Source organism: Rutidosis leptorrhynchoides, chromosome 11 (assembly GCF_046630445.1).
Source record: "Rutidosis leptorrhynchoides isolate AG116_Rl617_1_P2 chromosome 11, CSIRO_AGI_Rlap_v1, whole genome shotgun sequence".
NCBI classification, from domain to species: Eukaryota; Viridiplantae; Streptophyta; class Magnoliopsida; order Asterales; family Asteraceae; genus Rutidosis; species Rutidosis leptorrhynchoides.
This window is the reverse complement of record NC_092343.1, coordinates 58,830,228-58,857,360: the sequence shown is the minus strand read 5'-3', so window position 1 is coordinate 58,857,360 and position 27,133 is coordinate 58,830,228. Positions and strand designations below refer to the sequence as shown.

General features: G+C 33.0%; 1 protein-coding gene across 1 annotated transcript; it reads right to left on the bottom strand.

The window, feature by feature from the left end:
• Nucleotides 1-22,511: 22,511 nt before the first annotated feature.
• LOC139876667 (cytochrome P450 94A1-like) lies at nucleotides 22,512-24,488 on the bottom strand. Its single transcript, XM_071864026.1, has 2 exons — nucleotides 23,235-24,488; nucleotides 22,512-22,973 (listed from the first exon to the last, which is right to left on the bottom strand). The coding sequence occupies exons 1-2, from the start codon at nucleotides 24,376-24,378 to the stop codon at nucleotides 22,627-22,629; spliced, it is 1,491 nt and encodes a 496-aa protein (XP_071720127.1). The 5' UTR covers nucleotides 24,379-24,488; the 3' UTR covers nucleotides 22,512-22,626.
• Nucleotides 24,489-27,133: the final 2,645 nt, after the last annotated feature.

Below are 27,133 nucleotides of genomic sequence, written 5' to 3'. Positions count from 1 at the left end.
AATGTTTACTAACTTTTGACTAACTCTCGTTAATGACACTTTTGTAAATCACTTTTATCAAATATTCCGGATATCGTTAAAAATGAAAGGTTTTCTAAATAAAAGTGGACCTCTTAACAGAGACTCGTAATCCTAATTCAATGTATCTGTTAAGTCAATTATTTGATAACATCTTCTAATCCCATCGATAACTATTTGAATATATATTTCAAAACAAATACGTTTATGTAAAGTATTATACGTCTAATACTTTGTTAATGTTATCAAGTTATAATATATACACATATACCTACATAATCATGTATGTTCAATTAATGGTTCGTGAATCATTGGAACTTGGTCGAGGTTAAATGAATGTATGAACATAGTTTAAAATCCTTGAGACAAACTTTGCTTATAGTGTCGGAATAATATAAAGATAAAGTTTAAATTTGGTCGGAAATTCCCGGGTCGTCACAGTACCTACCCGTTAAAGAAATTTTGTCCCGAAATTTGAGTGAGGTTGTCATGGCTAACAATAAAAATGTTTCCATGACGAATATGAGTTGATAAATAGAGTTTTGTTGTTATAGAGTAATAAGGATAATTAATTCAATTCTTCGAAATGTACGAATGAAGCTATCACAAACAAATGAAAATGAGTAAATGCATATTTGAATTAACTGGTGACGTAGTCCTGGTTGAATTCCGGAATTCAAGGGATTTAAAGAAAATCTTCAAAATCTAAAAGATTTGATTCTTCGGCGAATCAGGAAATTAGGATCCTCTAATTAAATACGGAGATCTACCTTGATTTCACTATAAATTAACTTCTTCTGTTTCGTATCTTTTACCATTCCTTTACTTAATTTTCAAATTCAAAATATTGTGAAAATGCTTAATCCAGTTCTAATCCTTGTCCTCACCCTTACTATCATAACAATCATTCTCCTTTTCCAACTTTCACCAGAGGAATCTGCTTATTCTACTTTGCCCTTGGGGTTATAGTGCTTTTAATTCTCCCGTGTCTTTATGTGGCGATAAGCATTGATATACACGGTTTGTAATTTATGTGTTGTTATCGAGCTTTATATCTTCCCTTATATTTCAAAGTCACTATTTCTATTTCCTATAATCACTGTCATCCACAGTTAATACTCTCTCCAATTTACTGTGATTTATACCCTCATTTCTGTTTCGAAGCTTTGTCCCTTCGTTTCTTCTTCTTGCGTCAGAATTCGCAGATATAAATTTCAGAATGAACACAGTTAATGTTCTAGGAAAGAAATGGTAATAGTACAATCTGACTTGTCAAATTACCAGATTTCAAGGGAAAAATAGGATTATCAAGAAAAACATGTTCTTGATATGTTTATGGATTTAAACAAAATGTAAGAGTCGTGTAACATGGCACATGATGACGTTATGATCTATGAATCATCACGTTCCATTTAGAAACTCAGCATGACTTACTGTAATATAATCACGTTGATCAAGTGTCATTATATTATACTAACTCATGCTTCAGCTCCCAACACTACTTCAAAATCATTCATAGTTTAAACTCGAAGGTTTACAGAATATAGAAACTAATAGTTTCTTATATGATGTAACACTGATAGCGCAAAGAGATAAATGACTTCAGATAAGATTAGTTATGAAAATATCTTCAGAATATCGAGGATATTTATAATGAAAGATATGATAATATTTTAGAATTTCTAATATTGATGGATGATGATGAAGATTTATCTGTAAAGGTTTAGAATAAGGAGTAAGGTATTCGTTAATGACTTTAGCAGGCACTGAATCATTTGGATTCTTTGATGGCAGGTTTAGTCTTTGTGATTTGTCCACAGCCTCCTTCATGGTTTTCTTAATCCGTTTTCCAGTTCTAACTTTTCTGAGTTTTGCAAACACACTTGTTCTTTATCTTTATACCTTCGACTATTAAGGTCGTGTACAGTTTTTTTTTTGCTGCTGTATTTAGCATGTATAGTTTTTACTGCTGTATTCAGCTTTTTCAGAATTTGGAGTATTGATTTGTAGACTAGGTGCTTTTCAAAATTTCAGAGTGAAAGATCATAATTCTAAGAGATAAGGATTATATGTATACTTATAAATGTTGATGTAGACATGATGCGAGATTTCAAAATACTGATTGCTAATTCCCGGTAGTTAGTATAGTAATTCTCGTTATAAGATGTAAATGAGTAAATGATAGGGTTTCACTGAATATAGTGATTTTTCGGAAAATCAAAGATCAACGGAGTTGTTGGTAAATTTACTGCTAATGTGGTGAGATATAAACGGTTCCCAGGTATCGATGATGAAAGACAACTTATATATCAGGGTTTTAATAAGCTAATCCGAGTGAAAAGTCGAAGTTGACTTGTTGGAGCTGTGACAAAATTGGCTAATTTGGAAAGAGATTGCAAAGTTATTTTTGGGTAATAATAACACTAAAGGAATTAACACAGCTATGTGTTAAACGTTTACTTAGTTTTCGAGAATTTTCAGGTGCATAACTATATGCATAAATCTTTTCTCTCGTAGATGAATTGCGGTTGGTTCATCCTCTCGATTTAGGTGTTTTCAAGAATCATGAAATGTTTGAATGCGGATTGTAATTGTCAAGATACCATTGAGGTTTAAGATGAAATCAAGTGGCAAACTTGAAGAATTGTTTAGTTTCATATGTTATAATCAATATTTTAATTCATTTTAATTGTCCAATGTTGGTCCTCAGTTGATAGTCCACAGTTAGTAATTCAATAATTCATATATAGTTTGATATATAATATTCGAATTAAATAATACGTATCGTGTGTAGTGACCCGAACTTTTCCATGTTTATATATATTAATTGAGATTGATATTTACATGATTAAATGTTTCCAACATGTTAAGCAATCAAACTTGTTAAGACTTGATTAATTGAAATATGTTTCATATAGACAATTGACCACCCAAGTTGACCGGTGATTCACGAACGTTAAAACTTGTAAAAACTATATGATGACATATATATGGATATATATATAGTTAACATGATACTATGATAAGTAAACATATCATTAAGTATATTAACAATGAACTACATATGTAAAAACAAGACTACTAACTTAATGATTTTTTAAACGAGACATATATGTAACGATTATCGTTGTAAAGACATTTAATGTATATATATCATATTAAGAGATATTCATACATGATAATATCATGATAATATAATAATTTAAAATCTCATTTGATATTATAAACATTGGGTTAACAACATTTAACAAGACCGTTAACCTAAAGGTTTAAAAACAACACTTACATGTAATGACTAACGATGACTTAACGACTCAGTTAAAATGTATATACATGTAGTGTTTTAATATGTATTTATACACTTTTGAAAGACTTCAATACACTTATCAAAATACTTCTACTTAACAAAAATGCTTACAATTACATCCTCGTTCAGTTTCATCAACAATTCTACTCGTATGCACCCGTATTCGTACTCGTACAATACACAGCTTTTAGATGTATGTACTATTGGTATATACACTCCAATGATCAGCTCTTAGAAGCCCATGTGAGTCACCTAACACATGTGGGAACCATCATTTGGCAACTAGCATGAAATATCTCATAAAATTACAAAAATATGAGTAATCATTCATGACTTATTTACATGAAAACAAAATTACATATCCTTTATATCTAATCCATACACCAACGACCAAAAACACCTACAAACACTTTCATTCTTCAATTTTCTTCATCTAATTGATCTCTCTCAAGTTCTATCTTCAAGTTCTAAGTGTTTTTCATAAATTCCAAAAGTTCTAGTTTCATAAAATCAAGAATACTTTCAAGTTTGTTAGCTCACTTCCAATCTTGTAAGGTGATCATCCAACCTCAAGAAATCTTTGTTTCTTACAGTAGGTTATCATTCTAATACAAGGTAATAATCATATTCAAACTTTGGTTCAATTTCTATAACTATAACAATCTTATTTCAAGTGATGATCTTACTTGAACTTGTTTTCGTGTCATGACTCTGCTTCAAGAACTTCGAGCCATCCAAGGATCCATTGAAGCTAGATCCATTTTTCCCTTTTCCAGTAGGTTTATCCAAGGAAATTAAGGTAGTAATGATGTTCATAACATCATTCGATTCATACATATAAAGCTATCTTATTCGAAGGTTTAAACTTGTAATCACTAGAACATAGTTTAGTTAATTCTAAACTTGTTCGCAAACAAAAGTTAATCCTTCTAACTTGACTTTTAAAATCAACTAAACACATTTTCTATATCTATATGATATGCTAACTTAATGATTTAAAACCTGGAAACACGAAAAACACCGTAAAACCGGATTTACGCCGTCGTAGTAACACCGCGGGCTGTTTTGGGTTAGTTAATTAAAAACTATGATAAACTTTGATTTAAAAGTTGTTATTCTGAGAAAATGATTTTTATTATGAACATAAAACTATATCCAAAAATTATGATTAAACTCAAAGTGGAAGTATGTTTTCTAAAATGGTCATCTAGACGTCGTTCTTTCGACTGAAATGACTACCTTTACAAAAACGACTTGTAACTTATTTTTCCAACTATAAACCTATACTTTTCTGTTTAGATTCATAAAATAGAGTTCAATATGAAACCATAGCAATTTGATTCACTCAAAACGGATTTAAAATGAAGAAGTTATGGGTAAAACAAGATTGGATAATTTTTCTCATTTTAGCTACGTGAAAATTGGTAACAAATCTATTCCAACCATAACTTAATCAACTTGTATTGTATATTATGTAATCTTGAGATACCATAGACACGTATACAATGTTTCGACCTATCATGTCGACACATCTATATATATTTCGGAACAACCATAGACACTCTATATGTGAATGTTGGAGTTAGCTATAAAGGGTTGAGGTTGATTCCAAAATATATATAGTTTGAGTTGTGATCAATACTGAGATACGTATACACTGGGTCGTGGATTGATTCAAGATAATATTTATCGATTTATTTCTGTACATCTAACTGTGAACAACTAGTGGTAGGTTACTAACAAGGACAGCTGACTTAATAAACTTAAAACATCAAAATATATTAAAAGTGTTGTAAATATATTTTGAACATACTTTGATATATATGTATATATTGTTATAGGTTCGTGAATCAACCAGTGGCCAAGTCTTACTTCCCGACGAAGTAAAAATCTGTGAAAGTGAGTTATAGTCCCACTTTTAAAATCTAATATTTTTGGGATGAGAATACATGCAAGTTTTATAAATGATTTACAAAATAGACACAAGTACGTGAAACTACATTCTATGGTTGAATTATCGAAATCGAATATGCCCCTTTTTATTAAGTCTGGTAATCTAAGAATTAGGGAACAGACACCCTAATTGACGCGAATCCTAAAGATAGATCTATTGGGCCTAACAAACCCCATCCAAAGTACCGGATGCTTTAGTACTTCGAAATTTATATCATATCTGAAGGGTGTCCCGGAATGATGGGGATATTCTTATATATGCATCTTGTTAATGTCGGTTACCAGGTGTTCACCATATGAATGATTTTTATCTCTATGTATGGGATGTGTATTGAAATATGAAATCTTGTGGTCTATTATTATGATTTGATATATATAGGTTAAACCTATAACTCACCAACATTTTTGTTGACATTTTAAGCATGTTTATTCTCAGGTGATTATTAAGAGCTTCCGCTGTCACATACTTAAATAAGGACGAGATTTGGAGTCCATGCTTGTATGATATTGTGTAAAAACTGCATTCAAGAAACTTATTTTGTTGTAACATATTTGTATTGTAAACCATTATGTAATGGTCGTGTGTAAACAGGATATTTTAGATTATCATTATTTGATAATCTACGTAAAGCTTTTTAAACCTTTATTGATGAAACAAAGGTTATGGTTTGTTTTAAAATGAATGCAATCTTTGAAAAACGTCTCATATAGAGGTCAAAACCTCGCAACGAAATCAATTAATATGGAACGTTTTTAATCAATAAGAACGGGACATTTCAGTTGGTATCCGAGCGTTGGTCTTAGAGAACCAGAATTTTGCATTAGTGTGTCTTATCGAGTTTGTTAGGATGCATTAGTGAGTCTGGACTTCGACCGTGTTTACTTGAAAAATGATTGCTTAACAAATTTTATTGGAAACTATATATTTTTAACATGTGAATATTATGTGATATATTAATCTCTTAACGCGTTTGATATTATGTGATAGATGTCTACCTCTAGAACAAGTCCCATTGACTCACCTAATAATAATGAAGAGTCAAATGTAAATTGGAATGATTCGTGGACTGATTCACAAGTTCCCGAAGAGGAACCGGAAGAAGAGTCGGAACCGGAAGAAAAATCGGAACCGGATGAAGAAATAGAACCGGTGGGGGAAATAATAAAACGGTTAAGTAAAAGAAAATCCTCAACCAACCGACCAAGGTTAATTATGGTCAATGGTGTTTCCGCCAAGGAAGCAAAATATTGGGAGGATTACCAATTCTCCGATGAATCGGATTCCGACGAGAATTCCGATGATGTTATAGAAATTACCCCAACTGAATTTAAAAAGGCAAAAGAAAATAATAAGGGAAAGGGCATAAAAATAGAGAAATCTAATTCCAACCCCGATGAACTTTATATGTATCGTCAACCCCCGAAGTCCTTAAGTTGTAACAATGACCCGGGAACCTCTAAACCACCAGGTTTTTCTAAACCAATGTGGATAACGACGGCTCGTATTAGGGGAAAATCATATATCCCTAGAAACTTGGCAAAACGAACCAAAACCGAAGAAGAAGAAACAAGCGAGTCGGAATAAGATAGTTGTATTCATGTGGTGTAATATATGTAATATAGTGTGCTTATGCTTTATGATATATGTAAAAATTGCTTGTATTAATAAGTATTTTTTTTTATGAATCTAACTCTTGTCTATTTTACAGTATAAAAACGCAAAATGGATAGACAACCCAATATTTTAAGAGACCTACCCGGAGACATGATTGATGAAATCTTGTCTAGAGTCGGTCAGAATTCCTCGGCACAACTATTTAAGGCGAGATCAGTTTGTAAGACATTCGAAGAACGTTCCAAGAATATCTTGGTTTATAAGAGACTTTCGTTTGAAAGATGGGGGATATCACATTGGGAAACCCATAAGTTACGATGTGTTTACTTTGACGCATATATTGCGGGGAACCCAAATGCTATTTTACGCAACGGGTTAAGAAATTATTTTGACTCAATGTATCCGAATATAGGACTTCATGATTTAGAAAAAGCGGCTAACATGCAACATAAAGAAGCATGCTATGCTTATGGGTTAGTAATGTTTGCTTCTCACCAAAGTGAGAAAAAGAACATCGGGCTACAGCTATTAAACAAAACGTACCCACAAGTGACGGAGTCGGTAATTGGGGTAAGAAATGAGGTTTTTAGATTGTTATGGGACTGTTGGACATTACGTAACCCTCGTCCCTTTGACGACGTTACAACACGCTGTCTTATCAACGGCCATAACGGTTATGTTGCACAAGACCAAGGATGGGAAGTAGTCCTAGTAAAACCAGAATGCATGACTTGTTTCTGGACGTATGAATTACGTGTCTTTATTGCCTTTGCTGAACGACTTGTGTACTAGCTAGAATTATCTTCACAACTATCTTGTATCAAAGTTATTGTGTGCTATATTTCATGCTTTATGTAAAATAAGCGGTATTGTAAGTTTGTAAAATATTGTATAAAAGTTTGAACGCGAAATATTATTATAATCAGTTTTTCATATAGAATTGTAGTAGTTGAATTGTATATTAGCTACTAAGTATGAACTTAACGGGTAGGTACTACCCGAATTTAAACTTATAAAACGCTAATATGAAGAAAAAGCTTTTATAAATGAGTTCATATTATGCTACGAAATACTATTAACTACTCTTAATATTCTGTATGATTAACTTGTTCCATTTGACTATTTTGAAGGAAATGGCACCGACTACTCGACACACCGTGAATATGAATGAAGAGGAATTCCGTACTTTTCTAGCTTCAAACATAGCCGCAGTACAGGCTGCGCTACATACCAACAATAACCTTGGATCTAGCAGTACAGGAAATCGTGTAGGATGCACCTACAAAGAATTCACTGCCTGCAAACCTTTGGAATTTGATGGAACCGAAGGACCGATCGGATTGAAACGGTGGACCGAGAAGGTTGAATCGGTGTTTGCCATAAGTAAGTGTACTGAAGAGGACAAAGTGAAGTACATTACGCATACCTTCACAGGTTCTGCATTAACATGGTGGAATACCTATCTAGAGCAAGTGGGACAAGACGATGCGTACGCACTACCGTGGTCAGCATTCAAGCACTTGATGAACGAGAAGTACCGTCCCAGAACTGAGGTCAATAAGCTCAAGACAGAACTTAGAGGGTTACGAACCCAAGGATTTGATATTACCACGTACGAAAGACGATTCACAGAATTGTGCCTATTGTGTCCGGGAGCATTCGAAGATGAGGAAGAGAAGATCGACGCGTTTGTGAAAGGATTACCGGAAAGAATCCAAGAAGATATAAGTTCACACGAGCCCGCCTCCATACAACAGGCATGTAGAATGGCTCACAAACTAGTGACCCAGATTGAAGAAAGAATTAAAGAACAGACTGCTGAAGAGGCCAATGTGAAGCAAGTCAAAAGAAAGTGGGAGGAAAACGGTGATAAGAATCACCAATACAACAACAACAACAGCAATTATAACAATAATCGCAACAACTATCCTAACAATCGCAACATCAATCGCAACTACAATAAACGGCCCAACAACAACAACAACAACAACAACAACAACAGCAACCACAACAATCATCTTAACAACAATAATAACCGCAACAACAACAATAATCAGAAGCCGCTATGCCAAAGGTGTGAAAAGTATCACTCGGGGTTCTGCACCAAATTTTGCAACAAGTGTAAAAGAAATGGTCATAGCGCGGCGAAGTGTGATGTCTACGGACCAGGGGTTAACAGAACGAAAGGAACAAATGGTGTCGGAACGAGTAATGGCGGAGCAAGTAGTGTCGGAGCAAGTTATGCCAATGTAGTTTGTTATAAATGTGGAAAACCGGGCCACATTATTAGAAATTGCCCGAACCAGGAGAACACGAATGGACAAGGCCGCGGAAGAGTTTTCAATATTAATGTGGCAGAGGCACAGGAAGACCCGGAGCTTGTTACGGGTACGTTTCTTATTGACAATAAATCTGCTTACGTTTTATTTGATTCGGGTGCGGATAGAAGCTATATGAGTAGAGATTTTTGTGCTAAATTAAGTTGTCCGTTGACGCCTTTGGATAGTAAATTTTTACTCGAATTAGCAAATGGTAAATTAATTTCAGCAGATAATATATGTCGGAATCGAGAAATTAAAATGGTTAGCGAAACATTTAAGATTGATTTGATACCAGTAGAGTTAGGGAGTTTTGATGTGATAATCGGTATGGACTGGTTGAAAGAAGTGAAAGCAGAGATCGTTTGTTACAAAAATGCAATTCGCATTATACGAGAAAAAGGAAAACCCTTAATGGTGTACGGAGAAAAGGGCAACACGAAGCTACATCTTATTAGTAATTTGAAGGCACAAAAACTAATAAGAAAAGGTTGCTATGCTGTTCTAGCACATGTCGAGAAAGTACAAACTGAAGAAAAGAGCATCAATGATGTTCCCATCGCAAAAGAATTTCCCGATGTATTTCCGAAAGAATTACCGGGATTACCCCCACATCAATCCGTTGAATTTCAAATAGATCTTGTACCAGGAGCTGCACCAATAGCTCGTGCTCCTTACAGACTAGCACCCAGCGAGATGAAAGAACTGCAAAGCCAATTACAAGAACTTTTAGAGCGTGGTTTCATTCGACCAAGCACATCACCGTGGGGAGCTCCTGTTTTGTTTGTCAAGAAGAAAGATGGTACATTCAGGTTGTGTATCGACTACCGAGAGTTGAACAAACTTACCATCAAGAACCGCTACCCACTACCGAGAATCGACGACTTATTTGATCAACTACAAGGCTCGTCTGTTTATTCAAAGATTGACTTACGTTCCGGGTATCATCAAATGCGGGTGAAAGAAGATGATATTCCAAAGACTGCTTTCAGAACACGTTACGGTCATTACGAGTTTATGGTCATGCCGTTTGGTTTAACTAATGCACCAGCTGTGTTCATGGACCTTATGAACCGAGTGTGTGGACCATACCTTGACAAGTTTGTCATTGTTTTCATTGATGACATACTTATTTACTCAAAGAATGACCAAGAACACGGTGAACATTTGAGAAAAGTGTTAGAAGTATTGAGGAAGGAAGAATTGTACGCTAAGTTTTCAAAGTGTGCATTTTGGTTGGAAGAAGTTCAATTCCTCGGTCACATAGTGAACAAAGAAGGTATTAAGGTGGATTCGGCAAAGATAGACACTGTTGAAAAGTGGGAAACCCCGAAAACTCTGAAACACATACGCCAGTTTTTAGGACTAGCTGGTTACTACAGAAGGTTCATCCAAGACTTTTCCAGAATAGCAAAACCCTTGACTGCATTAACGCATAAAGGGAAGAAATTTGAATGGAATGATGAACAAGAGAAAGCATTTCAGTTATTGAAGAAAAAGCTAACTACGGCACCTATATTGTCATTGCCTGAAGGGAATGATGATTTTGTGATTTATTGTGATGCATCAAAGCAAGGTCTCGGTTGTGTATTAATGCAACGAACGAAGGTGATTGCTTATGCGTCTAGACAATTGAAGATTCACGAACAAAATTATACGACGCATGATTTGGAATTAGGCGCGGTTGTTTTTGCATTAAAGACTTGGAGGCACTACTTATATGGGGTCAAAAGTATTATATATACCGACCACAAAAGTCTTCAACACATATTTAATCAGAAACAACTGAATATGAGGCAGCGTAGGTGGATTGAATTATTGAATGATTACGACTTTGAGATTCGTTACCACCCGGGGAAGGCAAATGTGGTAGCCGATGCCTTGAGCAGGAAGGACAGAGAACCCATTCGAGTAAAATCTATGAATATAATGATTCATAATAACATTACTACTCAAATAAAGGAGGCGCAACAAGGAGTTTTAAAAGAGGGAAATTTAAAGGATGAAATACCCAAAGGATCGGAGAAGCATCTTAATATTCGAGAAGACGGAACCCGGTATAGGGCTGAAAGGATTTGGGTACCAAAATTTGGAGATATGAGATAAATGGTACTTAGAGAAGCTCATAAAACCAGATACTCAATACATCCTGGAACGGGGAAGATGTACAAGGATCTCAAGAAACATTTTTGGTGGCCGGGTATGAAAGCCGATGTTGCTAAATACGTAGGAGAATGTTTGACGTGTTCTAAGGTCAAAGCTGAGCATCAAAAACCATCAGGTCTACTTCAACAACCCGAAATCCCAGAATGGAAATGGGAAAACATTACCATGGATTTCATCACTAAATTGCCAAGGACTGCAAGTGGTTTTGATACTATTTGGGTAATAGTTGATCGTCTCACCAAATCAGCACACTTCCTGCCAATAAGAGAAGATGACAAGATGGAGAAGTTAGCACGACTGTATTTGAAGGAAGTCGTCTCCAGACATGGAATACCAATCTCTATTATCTCTGATAGGGATGGCAGATTTATTTCAAGATTCTGGCAGACATTACAGCAAGCATTAGGAACTCGTCTAGACATGAGTACTGCCTATCATCCACAAACTGATGGGCAGAGTGAAAGGACGATACAAACGCTTGAATACATGCTACGAGCATGTGTTATTGATTTCAGAAACAGTTGGGATCGACATCTACCATTAGCAGAATTTTCCTACAACAACAGCTACCATTCAAGCATTGAGATGGCGCCGTTTGAAGCACTTTATGGTAGAAAGTGCAGGTCTCCGATTTGTTGGAGTGAAGTGGGGGATAGACAGATTACGGGTCCGGAGATTATACAAGAAACTACCGAGAAGATCATCCAAATTCAACAACGATTGAAAACCGCCCAAAGTCGACAAAAGAGCTACGCTGACATTAAAAGAAAAGATATAGAATTTGAAATTGGAGAGATGGTCATGCTTAAAGTTGCACCTTGGAAAGGCGTTGTTCGATTTGGTAAACGAGGGAAATTAAATCCAAGGTATATTGGACCATTCAAGATTATTGATCGTGTCGGACCAGTAGCTTACCGACTAGAGTTACCTCAACAACTCGCGGCTGTACATAATACTTTCCACGTCTCGAATTTGAAGAAATGTTTTGCTAAAGAAGATCTCACTATTCCGTTAGATGAAATCCAAATCAACGAAAAACTTCAATTCATCGAAGAACCCGTCGAAATAATGGATCGTGAGGTTAAAAGACTTAAGCAAAACAAGATACCAATTGTTAAGGTTCGATGGAATGCTCGTAGAGGACCCGAGTTCACCTGGGAGCGTGAAGATCAGATGAAGAAGAAATACCCACATCTATTTCCAGAAGATTCGTCAACACCTTCAACAGCTTAAAATTTCGGGACGAAATTTATTTAACGGGTAGGTACTGTAGTGACCCGAACTTTTCCATGTTTATATATATTAATTGAGATTGATATTTACATGATTAAATGTTTCCAACATGTTAAGCAATCAAACTTGTTAAGACTTGATTAATTGAAATATGTTTCATATAGACAATTGACCACCCAAGTTGACCGGTGATTCACGAACGTTAAAACTTGTAAAAACTATATGATGACATATATATGGATATATATATAGTTAACATGATACTATGATAAGTAAACATATAATTAAGTATATTAACAATGAACTACATATGTAAAAACAAGACTACTAACTTAATGATTTTTTAAACGAGACATATATGTAACGATTATCGTTGTAAAGACATTTAATGTATATATATCATATTAAGAGATATTCATACATGATAATATCATGATAATATAATAATTTAAAATCTCATTTGATATTATAAACATTGGGTTAACAACATTTAACAAGACCGTTAACCTAAAGGTTTAAAAACAACACTTACATGTAACGACTAACGATGACTTAACGACTCAGTTAAAATGTATATACATGTAGTGTTTTAATATGTATTTATACACTTTTGAAAGACTTCAATACACTTATCAAAATACTTCTACTTAACAAAAATGCTTACAATTACATCCTCGTTCAGTTTCATCAACAATTCTACTCGTATGCACCCGTATTCGTACTCGTACAATACACAGCTTTTAGATGTATGTACTATTGGTATATACACTCCAATGATCAGCTCTTAGAAGCCCATGTGAGTCACCTAACACATTTGGGAACCATCATTTGGCAACTAGCATGAAATATCTCATAAAATTACAAAAATATGAGTAATCATTCATGACTTATTTACATGAAAACAAAATTACATATCCTTTATATCTAATCCATACACCAATGACCAAAAACACCTACAAACACTTTCATTCTTCAATTTTCTTCATCTAATTGATCTCTCTCAAGTTCTATCTTCAAGTTCTAAGTGTTCTTCATAAATTCCAAAAGTTCTAGTTTCATAAAATCAAGAATACTTTCAAGTTTGTTAGCTCACTTCCAATCTTGTAAGGTGATCATCCAACCTCAAGAAATCTTTGTTTCTTACAGTAGGTTATCATTCTAATACAAGGTAATAATCATATTCAAACTTTGGTTCAATTTCTATAACTATAACAATCTTATTTCAAGTGATGATCTTACTTGAACTTGTTTTCGTGTCATGATTCTGCTTCAAGAACTTCGAGCCATCCAAGGATCCATTGAAGCTAGATCCATTTTTACCTTTTCTAGTAGGTTTATCCAAGGAAATTAAGGTAGTAATGATGTTCATAACATCATTCGATTCATACATATAAAGCTATCTTATTCGAAGGTTTAAACTTGTAATCACTAGAACATAGTTTAGTTAATTCTAAACTTGTTCGCAAACAAAAGTTAATCCTTCTAACTTGACTTTTAAAATCAACTAAACACATGTTCTATATCTATATGATATGCTAACTTAATGATTTAAAACCTGGAAACACGAAAAACACCGTAAAACCGGATTTACGCCGTCGTAGTAACACCGCGGGCTGTTTTGGGTTAGTTAATTAAAAACTATGATAAACTTTGATTTAAAAGTTTTTATTCTGAGAAAATTATTTTTATTATGAACATGAAACTATATCCAAAAATTATGATTAAACTCAAAGTGGAAGTATGTTTTCTAAAATGGTCATCTAGACGTCGTTCTTTCGACTGAAATGACTACCTTTACAAAAACGACTTGTAACTTATTTTTCCGACTATAAACCTATACTTTTCTGTTTAGATTCATAAAATAGAGTTCAATATGAAACCATAGCAATTTGATTCACTCAAAACGGATTTAAAATGAAGAAGTTATGGGTAAAACAAGATTGGATAATTTTTCTCATTTTAGCTACGTGAAAATTGGTAACAAATCTATTCCAACCATAACTTAATCAACTTGTATTGTATATTATGTAATCTTGAGATACCATAGACACGTATACAATGTTTCGACCTATCATGTCGACACATCTATATATATTTCGGAACAACCATAGACACTCTATATGTGAATGTTGGAGTTAGCTATACAGGGTTGAGGTTGATTCCAAAATATATATAGTTTGAGTTGTGATCAATACTGAGATACGTATACACTAGGTCGTGGATTGATTCAAGATAATATTTATCGATTTATTTCTGTACATCTAACTGTGGACAACTAGTGGTAGGTTACTAACAAGGACAGCTGACTTAATAAACTTAAAACATCAAAATATATTAAAAGTGTTGTAAATATATTTTGAACATACTTTGATATATATGTATATATTGTTATAGGTTCGTGAATCAACCAGTGGCCAAGTCTTACTTCCCGACGAAGTAAAAATCTGTGAAAGTGAGTTATAGTCCCACTTTTAAAATCTAATATTTTTGGGATGAGAATACATGCAGGTTTTATAAATGATTTACAAAATAGACACAAGTACGTGAAACTACATTCTATGGTTGAATTATCGAAATCGAATATGCCCCTTTTTATTAAGTCTGGTAATCTAAGAATTAGGGAACAGACACCCTAATTGACGCGAATCCTAAAGATAGATCTATTGGGCCTAACAAACCCCATCCAAAGTACCGGATGCTTTAGTACTTCGAAATTTATATCATATCCGAAGGGTGTCCCGGAATGATGGGGATATTCTTATATATGCATCTTGTTAATGTCGGTTACCAGGTGTTCACCATATGAATGATTTTTATCTCTATGTATGGGATGTGTATTGAAATATGAAATCTTGTGGTCTATTATTATGATTTGATATATATAGGTTAAACCTATAACTCACCAACATTTTTGTTGACATTTTAAGCATGTTTATTCTCAGGTGATTATTAAGAGCTTCCGCTGTCACATACTTAAATAAGGACGAGATTTGGAGTCCATGCTTGTATGATATTGTGTAAAAACTGCATTCAAGAAACTTATTTTGTTGTAACATATTTGTATTGTAAACCATTATGTAATGGTCGTGTGTAAACAGGATATTTTAGATTATCATTATTTGATAATCTACGTAAAGCTTTTTAAACCTTTATTGATGAAATAAAGGTTATGGTTTGTTTTAAAATGAATGCAGTCTTTGAAAAACGTCTCATATAGAGGTCAAAACCTCGCAACGAAATCAATTAATATGGAACGTTTTTAATCAATAAGAACGGGACATTTCAGTTGGTATCCGAGCGTTGGTCTTAGAGAACCAGAATTTTGCATTAGTGTGTCTTATCGAGTTTGTTAGGATGCATTAGTGAGTCTGGACTTCGACCGTGTTTACTTGAAAAATGATTGCTTAACAAATTTTATTGGAAACTATATATTTTTAACATGTGAATATTATGTGATATATTAATCTCTTAACGCGTTTGATATTATGTGATAGATGTCTACCTCTAGAACAAGTCCCATTGACTCACCTAATAATAATGAAGAGTCAAATGTAAATTGGAATGATTCGTGGACTGATTCACAAGTTCCCGAAGAGGAACCGGAAGAAGAGTCGGAACCGGAAGAAGAATCGGAACCGGAAGAAAAATCGGAACCGGATGAAGAAATAGAACCCGTGGGGGAAATAATAAAACGGTTAAGTAAAAGAAAATCCTCAACCAACCGACCAAGGTTAATTATGGTCAATGGTGTTTCCGCCAAGGAAGCAAAATATTGGGAGGATTACCAATTCTCCGATGAATCGGATTCCGACGAGAATTCCGATGATGTTATAGAAATTACCCCAACTGAATTTAAAAAGGCAAAAGAAAATAATAAGGGAAAGGGCATAAAAATAGAGAAATCTAATTCCAACCCCGATGAACTTTATATGTATCGTCAACCCCCGAAGTCCTTAAGTTGTAACAATGACCCGGGAACCTCTAAACCACCAGGTTTTTCTAAACCAATGTGGATAACGACGGCTCGTATTAGGGGAAAATCATATATCCCTAGAAACTTGGCAAAACGAACCAAAACCGAAGAAGAAGAAGAAACAAGCGAGTCGGAATAAGATAGTTGTATTCATGTGGTGTAATATATGTAATATAGTGTGCTTATGCTTTATGATATATGTAAAAATTGCTTGTATTAATAAGTATTTTTTTTTTATGAATCTAACTCTTGTCTATTTTACAGTATAAAAACGCAAAATGGATAGACAACCCAATATTTTAAGAGGACTTTGATATGAAATACGCATCAATACGCATCTATTCGGGGTCTACATCAATACGCATCTCGAAATTACTTCTGGAACTAATGGAATCCAAGCTAGGTGTAGGATCCATCTCTTATGATCCGTTAGAGGATTTTGATATGAAATAATTTTCGGATATCGGATGATATTCTAATTACATACGATACCTATATATAGTACAGAAGATCCCGTGAATTACGGAGGAAATTAAGGAGACGTGTCAGATAAAGTTTAATGTGATGAGATGTAAATTTGTCTGTACATCATCTATGCAGTAATTGCAATAAGACGTGTCAGATAAACTGTTTATGCTGCTGGTGCTGCTGCTGGTGTTTGTAACCTTTGCACCATATTCTCTAAAGCCACTACCCGAGCGCGAAGCTCGTTGACTTCTTCTATTACACCGGGGTGATTGTCGGTTCGGACGAGCGGATAAATAAAATCTAGAATTTTATGTAGTATATAATCGTGACGCGATACTCTGGAAATGAGAGAGAAAATGGTGTTTCAGACAGGTTCGCCGGTAAGTGCTTCAGGTTCTTCGCCAAGAGGGCAATGTGGTGGATGGAAAGGATCGCCTTCTTCTTGTCTTCAGTGATTGTGGAGGCTACGAACCCATCCCCAATTCATCCAACATAGATGATGGCTGATTAGTTGATCCATTCCTGTCACGCTGCTTTCGGAGCTTGAGGGGGATCCCATTTCGGAATCCGAGTGACTTGAACTAATGACGAATTCCATTTTGTATAATTTGAATAAAGGATTTTTAGATATGAAATGATTTTCTCGCTAACGGATGGTATTCTAATTACATAGAATATCCATATATATATATATAGAACAAAAGGTTTCGTAGATTACGGAGGTATTTAGGGAATATGACAGGTAAAGTTTACAGTAATAGATACGATCAGATATGATTTAGCAGATACGCTAAGATATAAATTTTGTCTATACACTATTCATGCAATCAATGCAGCAAGACGTGTCTAGACTAAGAATGATAAGCAGGTAATTTTCGACACAAAATGATAAGCAAAACTTTTTGACATGCAGACCAGGTTCAAGTCCAGACTTATTAATATAACCTAACAACTACTAGGTCGAAGTCCAGACTCACTAATGCATCCTAATGTCTTATCAGTTAGACACACTAATGCAAACCTGGTTCGCTAAGACCACCGCTCTGATACCAACTGTGATAACCCGTCCTAATTCATCCGGACGAAGTCCATATCGATTACAAATGATTCACAACAGTTGATTACATTGCGAGGTATTTGACCTCTATATGATACATTTTTACAAACATTGCATTCGTTTTTGAAAAGATAATCTTTCATTACATCGAAAGTTGACGACATGCATACCATCTCATAATATATCCAACGATAATTGACTTAATAATAATCTTGATGAACTCAACGAATCGAATGCAACGTCTTTTGAAATAGGTCATGAATGACTCCAAGTAATATCTCTAAAATGAGCAAATGCACAGCGGAAGGTTTCTTTAATACCTGAGAATAAACATGCTTTAAAGTGTCAACCAAAAGGTTGGTGAGTCATAGGTTTAATTTCTATATAATAATCATAATGTTTAATAAGCCACAAGATTTCATTTAATTAAATGCGCAGGATCATTACAACTGCAAAAATCATTCATACGATGAGTCGCCTGGTAACCGACCTTAACAAAGAGCGCTTAAGATATCTGGCATCATACATTCCACTATTCAAATGTATGACAAGAACCCTTCGAAGTACTAAAGCATTTCCACTATTCGAAAATGGGGGTGGTTGGTGCCCGTAGATCTACCTTTAAGATTCGCGTCAATTAGTGTTTTTCACTAATTCTTAGGTTACCAAGCATAATAATAATAAGTACAGATATCCGGTATAACAAAACAATCGTAGAATGTAGTTTCATATTGTAAAACATTTATAAATTTTGCATGTATTCTCATCCCAAAATAATTTAGACAGTAAAAATGGGACTATAACTCACCATATTGTATTTCGTAGTAAAAATACATATAACGTCATTGAACAAGTGCAAGATTGACCTCGGATTCACGAACCTAAATTAATTATATATATTCATATTTGGGTTAATATTTGTCTAACAAATTAGGTCAAGTCATAGTGTACCACAATCCTAATGCTCGAGACTAATATGCAAAAGTCAACAAAAGTCAATTTGTCTCAAAAATGATTTTCAAAATTTATAAATGATTATTATATAGTTTAAATATCATCGTCTTATATTTTTAAATATTTTTAAAATTTTTTTTACTAGAGTAAATAATATAATTCTTTTATTAATAAATATAATTTTATATAAAAATATACTTTTATATATATTAAGTAATAAAATTCATAAAAATATTATGATAGGTTTTATTAAGGTAATTATATTATTTGTGTTACATATTTATTTGATAAAATAACATTGGTAACAATAATAAGTAAAAGTTGTATTATTTTGTAATAATAATTATTATTATCCTATTAATAAAAATATTAGTTTTTAAAAAATGATATTATGAATAAATGATAATTCTAATTCATGATAATAATGAAGCTTATATTAACAATGACATTCCTATTAAAAATAATAACTTTTGTAAAAATGATATTTTTTTAATATTAATAATACTTTTAATAATAATAGTGATAAAAATAATGAACAACGATAATTTTATCCAAATCAATATCTTAAAATATTTTTAATTTCATTATGATACCCATACTCATTATTTCCTAATCGATTCTTTTAATATCTTTTAAATCGTGTTTTATGTCGCGTTCATTTTAATGCTAATAATAGTAATTATAATAATTAAGTGTTACTAATATTAATTTAATTATAATAATACTAATAACGATAAATATTATGATAAGGATAATACTAATAACTATTTTACTAATAATAATAATATTAATACTAATTATAACTTTAACGATAATAACGATAGTAATAATAATAAAAATAATAATTTTTAATGATAATACTTTTATTGAAAACAATAATAATAATAATAATAATAATAATAATAATAATAATAATAATAATAATAATAATAATAATAATAATAATAGTAATAATAATAATAATAATAATAATAATTTGATAAAAACTAGAACGACGATAATAACGACGATAATAATAATCATTTTTACAAAAATTCAATTGACTATAACTTCTAATCCGTTCATAGAAACCATTCGACATCTAAATGAAAAGTTCTTAATTTTTCGCTAGCTTTTCAACGACATGCATATGTTATACCTTATCTCAACCGCAGGTGTAACTAATTCAAGATTCAACATAACCTATCTAACGGCAATATCAAAAATACGAGCATGCATAATCCTATATACTCGAGCACTAGTCAGGGATACACTATTAATATATAAAAGTTAAGTTATGAGTGCTCACGTATCAATATTGAGATTCAATATTGCAGGAAAGGTACGTAGACGCAACGGAGATGATAAACACTAGTTTGACCTCACGAGCATACTCATGAACCATACCCATCACCTCCATAGCTATAACCCGTAATTTCCTTAGCTTTATCCCTTTTGAAAACTCGTTTTGAAATCACCCGAATTAAAACCCCCACGTATACTTGTTAATATATATAACCTCTAAAATTTTGAAAATAATTAAAAATAAATAAATAAACAATTACGGACTATATATTAGTATATGTATGTGTGATATTGTAACAAGATCAAGCATATGATATGTGTTTTTGCTTGTTGAAAAGCATATATATATACAATTCTCAAATGCAACGTGTAAAGTAAAAAAAAAAAAAAAAAAAATTCACAAATTTGTCACAAGAATCCGTGACTTCTTTAGACAAGTATCCGTGACCTTTTTTTAAAAATAATATTATATAAAATTAATATTTAATCTATATAATTAATTATATATTATATTATATTTATATTCATAGTTAATTTGTAATTTTCTTTCAAATGTCTCGTACGTTGTCACTCGACTCATGTACCACTTTCGGTTTTTCGAGCGCACTTTCGTACGTTTAGAAAACTAGCCTTTTACGTTACGCGACGTGTACCTTTAATAATAATTTAATTTATTTATCAAAAAAATTGCTTTATGAAAATGTATCTTATAAAATTTGAGCGTCGTGGTCATTTGCTTCTATAAATCAGTGACTCGTTGTTTACAAAAATATATTATTTTGAATTGGGACGTTTTATGACTAAGTTAAAAATATATATTTTTTTATTTAAAATTGTAAATTTGTACCTAATAAATATATTTGAGATATTTTAACTAATGATATAATATTTAGCCTTTCAAAATCAAATAGATTTCAAAGTTTTTTTAACTCGTTTTTAAATAATACTAGTTATTTTACCAAATAATGTTTTTAGTATGAAAACTAAAGGGTTGCTTTATCTAGGGACACGAGTTAATCAAGTAGAGTATATTTTTGAAATTTAAACGGAAATATTTACTAACTTTTGACTAACTCTCGTTAATGACACTTTTGTAAATCACTTTTATCAAATATTCCGGATATCGTTAAAAATGAAAGGTTTTCTAAATCAAAGTGGACCTCTTAACAGAGACTCGTAATCCTAATTCAATGTATCTGTTAAGTCAATTATTTGATAACATCTTCTAATCCCATCGATAACTATTTGAATATATATTTCAAAACAATATACGTTTATGTAAAGTATTATACGTCTAATACTTTGTTAATGTTATCAAGTTATAATATATACACATATACCTACATAATCATGTATGTTCAATTAATGGTTCGTGAATCATTGGATCTTGGTCGAGGTTAAATGAATGTATGAACATAGTTTAAAATCCTTGAGACAAACTTTGCTTATCGTGTCGGAATAATATAAAGATAAAGTTTAAATTTGGTCGGAAATTCCCGGGTCGTCACAGGAATGGATAGATATTTTACTCTTCATCTCTTCCTTCCTAATTGGAAGAATTTGAAATCCCTCCCCTTCATTCGCCTTCCTTTCATTTCATTTCTTTTAAAAAAAACTCGAAAACAGACCCAAAGGTGCTGATTTGGAGTTCAGGGTTTACAAAATTTGTGTTGCTGGGTGAAGATGTAAGCATTGAATGTCGATGAGCGATGATGGGTGTGGTGATTTAGGGTTTTCTTGGGGGAAATTTACAGAGACAAATACGAGTAGATCTGGTGGTGGTGGAGAGAATAGAATAGATTTAGATTTAAGCAGTGTAGAACTGAGAAAGAAACACGTAGCATCAAGAAATGTCACACAGCATATAAGCACGACAATTGGCAAAGTGTTGCGAAATAATGAAAATGCCCTTGAATGCAACAGCTATGGGATGAAAAGTGTTGTGAAATGGCGATTTTACCCCTGATTACTGTTCGATTTTACCCCTGATTACTGTTCATGTTTTTTCACAATTAGAAGGTATGATAATAATACAATCAAAAAATAATAATCTGCAGTTAACTACAATACAATTTAAACACACAACTAAATTTATTAATATATTTTAAATACATATCATAGAATATACTTTAAATTTAAATACATATAATTATACTAAAGTCAACTCTCCCCTTGATACAACATTATATTTAGTTCCTAATTAAGAAAACGTAAGCAAAATCACTGTTGGATACAAAATCATATATCATACATTACATCGTAATCTAATAACTTATCATATCATTTTCTTTCCTTGATCTTTACTGGAAACCCACCTTTCATTTTCGACGTTAAATCAACCATAAAAAATGGCTCACTGCCATCATCTTCCGCCGCAACCACCTTAAACTGTCGTAAAATACCTGCTACCACCCTCTTCATTTGCAAAAACGCCATATCTTTCCCTAAACAAATCCTCGGGCCCGCTTGAAACACCGGATACAGATATGGATCCCTCGCTACAAACCTCACCTTCTCCGTCATCTCATCCTTCTCCAACCACCGTTCTGGCCGAAACTCCTTCCAATCTTTGCCCCAAAACTTCTCCACCCTCCCCATTGCATAAGGATGGTAAGTCACTATCATCTCTACAAAATTTATTATTCATTATTCATTATTCATTTAAACTATAACAATTTAATAATGAATAGACACCTCAAGTATACAAAAATAGAAATGACAAATATATATCCTTTTTTAGATTAGTATCATCTCCATCTTTAATGCATTAATGCTAGTTTATAGAAAATGTACCAAGTCAAATCTAGTTGACAAAGTATAATATCTTAAAACTTGATTTGAGCCTTTATTAGAATAAAATTAAAATAAATCTTAGCATAGGAACGTACCTTTCTTCACCACCGTTCCGTCCGGCAAAACATCGTCAGCGGTCGCCACCTTCGGGTCCATTGGGACCGGCGGATAAAGTCTCATACTTTCACAAAGAGAAGCATGAGTATAAACCATATCTTTCACTTCATCGTAAATAGGTGAATCCGATTTCGCTTTAATTTCATCCACAATTTTACTTTCAATATCTGGATTCTTATCAATCAACCAGAAAAACCATGTCATAGCAGCAGAAGTAGTATCTCTACCCGCGAGTATAAAACTAATCACAATATCCGTTACAAATTTTTCTTCTGAATGACCCGAACATAAAAACCGTGACAACAAATCAACGGATTGGATTGATGACGAGTTACTCGATAGGTCTTGTTTCTTTTCGTTCAATATCTTTGTAGCGAATTGGCGAATTTCTGACACGGCTTCTTTGAGTCGTTTTTCGGACCCGATATTTAGAATCCGTTTCAATTTCCAAAACAATGGCGAAATCATACGAAACCTGTCGCTACTGATACGAACAGCGTCTTCAAAGGCAATAGCAAATTCAGCTTTTGGTAAAGATGGTGTTAAGTATTTAGGATCGTACCCAAACGCGATTCTACAAATATTATCAAACGCAAAACGTTGAAGTATATCTTGTAAATCAAGAATTGTATCATTTTCAACCGCGGATTTCAATATAGGAATTAATCTTTCGTTCAATTCAGTATCCACAACGTGTTCGACGAAATGCCTAAGTGATTTGGTATTAAATTCATGGCTAGAAACTTGTCTTTGAAACTTCCATTCATCACCATCAACGTTAAAGATACCATCTCCTAGTAATTCGAATACAGGGGTTCGAAAAATTTCGCCTTTTTCGTACGATGAAAATTGGGTCTTGAGTATGTGTTTAACAACTTCTGGGTTGCCGGTGATGACACGACTTTGGCCGAATGGTCCCCGGAGTTTTAAAGTTAACGTCGGCGAGTTGAGGAGGTAATCGGTCGTCCATTGAGTTATACGGTGGCGATTGGTGTATAATGCAATAGAGCTTCCAATTAAAGGGTATGATTTTGGTGATGAATCTTGGTTGGATGTGGTTTTGAAGAAGATGAAAAAGAAGTAAAGAAAAATGGATAAAAGGAGTGATAATTCTACTAGCATTTTTGTTCAGCCACACAAGTTTGATGCTTGAATGATTGATTGTTAACGTATGGGCATCAGTATATATAATAGTAATAACAAGTTGAGGTTGCCACACATTTGTTTGTGGTAAGGGTGTTAGTGATGAATTGCATGTTGTATGCGTTTGAACTTAATAACATTTTTACTTGAAAGTGCATCATGACGTATGGTTTTATTAATTAGCGCTACGATTGACTTAGCGCACAAGTTATCTAAACCCTAATTCCCAACTATAAATATGGGGCAAAAACCTACATCAAGGACACCCCTCCCATCGCATACGGCTCTCTCCATCTCATGCTAAATGCCTCTTTACGGCGACTACACGATCTAGGGTTTTTTCCTACGGATCTCGTAGGGTTTTTCTCCCTCTGGTCGTCGATAGATCCCGACTATCGACCGACGGGTAATTCGTTAGCCACCCTCCCGAGATCATCATCTCGGGTACGGGTTATCACGGTAGCCGGACCGGAGGTTAACAACGTTGACGCCTAAAAAAACCATCTCATATTGTTGTTTGTGGATATATTTTCCCTCGGAAAATATATGCATGAACAGTGCATGATTGTGTCTTATATTGGTACGTGGATTTTGTAATTTACATAGTGGTAATACTTTTCATTAGATGTATAAAACATTTATCGTTGTGATTTAGAAAAAAAATGCTTATCTTTTACAGTATACATTTACAAATATGATTTTTCATAAACATATAAAGTTTTATATTTTATGTTTCCCAATAATATTAATTTGATTTGATTAGTTTGATTATAATATTTTGATAATAATATTATGAATATAAGAATATGTATGACAAATTTAATTAATTAAAATTAGATAATATATTTTTGTTACCCTTTAGGCAAAAAACTAATTGAAGAAAATTCATAGAAAACCACTCAAACAAATTTTATCTAATATCTTGTAATTTATTATTATTATTATTATTATTATTATTATTATTATTATTATTATTATTATTATTATTAGTATTATACATATACTAATAGACATGGGGAACTTGGTCGTTCCCCTTTACTTTTTTTGCCGTTTCATTATTATTAATGAAAGAAAAATTGATATATACTGAAACTAATGTTGATAGAGAAATGAAAAAATAAAAAAAAATGTGGAGAAAGATTAAACTATGAAAATCAAAAAAACGATAATGAAAATAAAAAAATAAAAAGTTAGAGCAAAAAAAAAAATGTGATTAGAACCCGCCACTCTCCCCTATATAACCAACTCCATTACCACTTGATCTAAGATACTCTTTGAATTATTAGATCTTTTGTAGCGGGTGAATGCAACGCATGTTGGTTCTTATGTGGGAAGCATCCATCACTTATGTTTCAAGTATCACGGCGTTACTTTGAAATGTTTGGCAGACGTGGGTTGGTATCCAACATGAGATGCAACAGGAGTGAGTTTGTCTTTATTAATTTATATTATTTATAAAATATTATTTTAAACCCTTTTATACTTCATTACCAATTATATTTTAACAAATCATTACAACACTTTCCACCCACATTAAAAACTCACACCACCAATATTCTAGATCAAAAGTTCACACATCTTAGTCATCAAATAGTCTTAATGATATATTCTTTATATACGCATGAATACTACAATGACCATTCTATTTAAAAGTTGACGTTTTAATATTTTTATGAAATATTTCATATTCAAACAATCATTAATATTTTATGGTGAGAAAGAAAAGGTAGAAATGATTATGAAATAATTTACTTACCCTGCGTAAATAATAGTAAAAACTAGGTTTCGAACTCTCGCTTCGCGGCGGGGGTTCGGTTTCAATGTATTTTATTTCGTTTAGTTTGTAAAATTATTTCGTGGCTAACGATGATGTCGTTGAAGCGCAACTCGAGTCGAACTAAAAGGTATAGCCCGTGAGAGATTTAAATGTTATGTTAAATTAACCATATATGTACATCTCCGCGTTTCGCTATGGAATTGTCGACTTTTAAAAATTTAACGCAAAATCAACGTGTACGAAAAGTACCTCAAATATTTAGCGTTTTTTAAAAAAGTCCGTTTTGCGTATAGTTAGTGACATTGTGTTCCTAAAATTATTTAGAGTTTAACAATTAAATGTTATCTTAAATTAACAATATATGTACATCTCCGCGTTTCGCTATGGAATTGTCGACTTTTAAAAATTTAATGCAAAATCAATGTGTATGAAAAGTACTCCAAATATTTAGCGTTTTTTAAAAAGCGTCCGTTTTGCGTATAGTTAGTGACATTGTGTTCTTAAAATTATTTCGAGTTTAACGATGGTGTCGAAAAAATTTAACTCGTTGCGAGCTAGAAGATATGACCCGTTGAAGATTTTGGGGGAGTTTATTTAAGATTTTTTATGAAAATGGTCATGTGACACTTTACCCCTCTGTTTGGGGGGTCGATTTGAATTTTTGAAAGAAGTCTGGGATTTTTGTTGGTGAAATGAAATTTAAATGCTAAAAAAAAGGAAAAGTCGAAAATACCTTTAAGTGCTATTTACTTCCGCTATGTCTTTTAGATATGTAGGTATAATACTCGCTTTCTAGATAAATATAAAAATTCACCCTTTAGAAACTTTTCTCAGATAGTCTCTCGATTTCTCGGATGGCCGAAACTTTTCTCCTTTTGAAACTTTAACTTCGGAGCTAGATCAAGTCCCATTATATAGTCGACCAGATTCGTAGAGTTGGACTATTCCGGATGATGG

Excerpts from the sequence above, each read along its gene's own strand:
- LOC139876667 (XM_071864026.1), bottom strand. The coding sequence starts at position 24,378 with ATGCTAGTAGAATTATCACTCCTTTTATCCATTTTTCTTTACTTCTTT. Across the intron at positions 22,974-23,234 it reads CGGAACGGTGGTGAAGAAAG|AGATGATAGTGACTTACCAT; the intron begins GTACGTTCCTAT and ends TAAATTTTGTAG.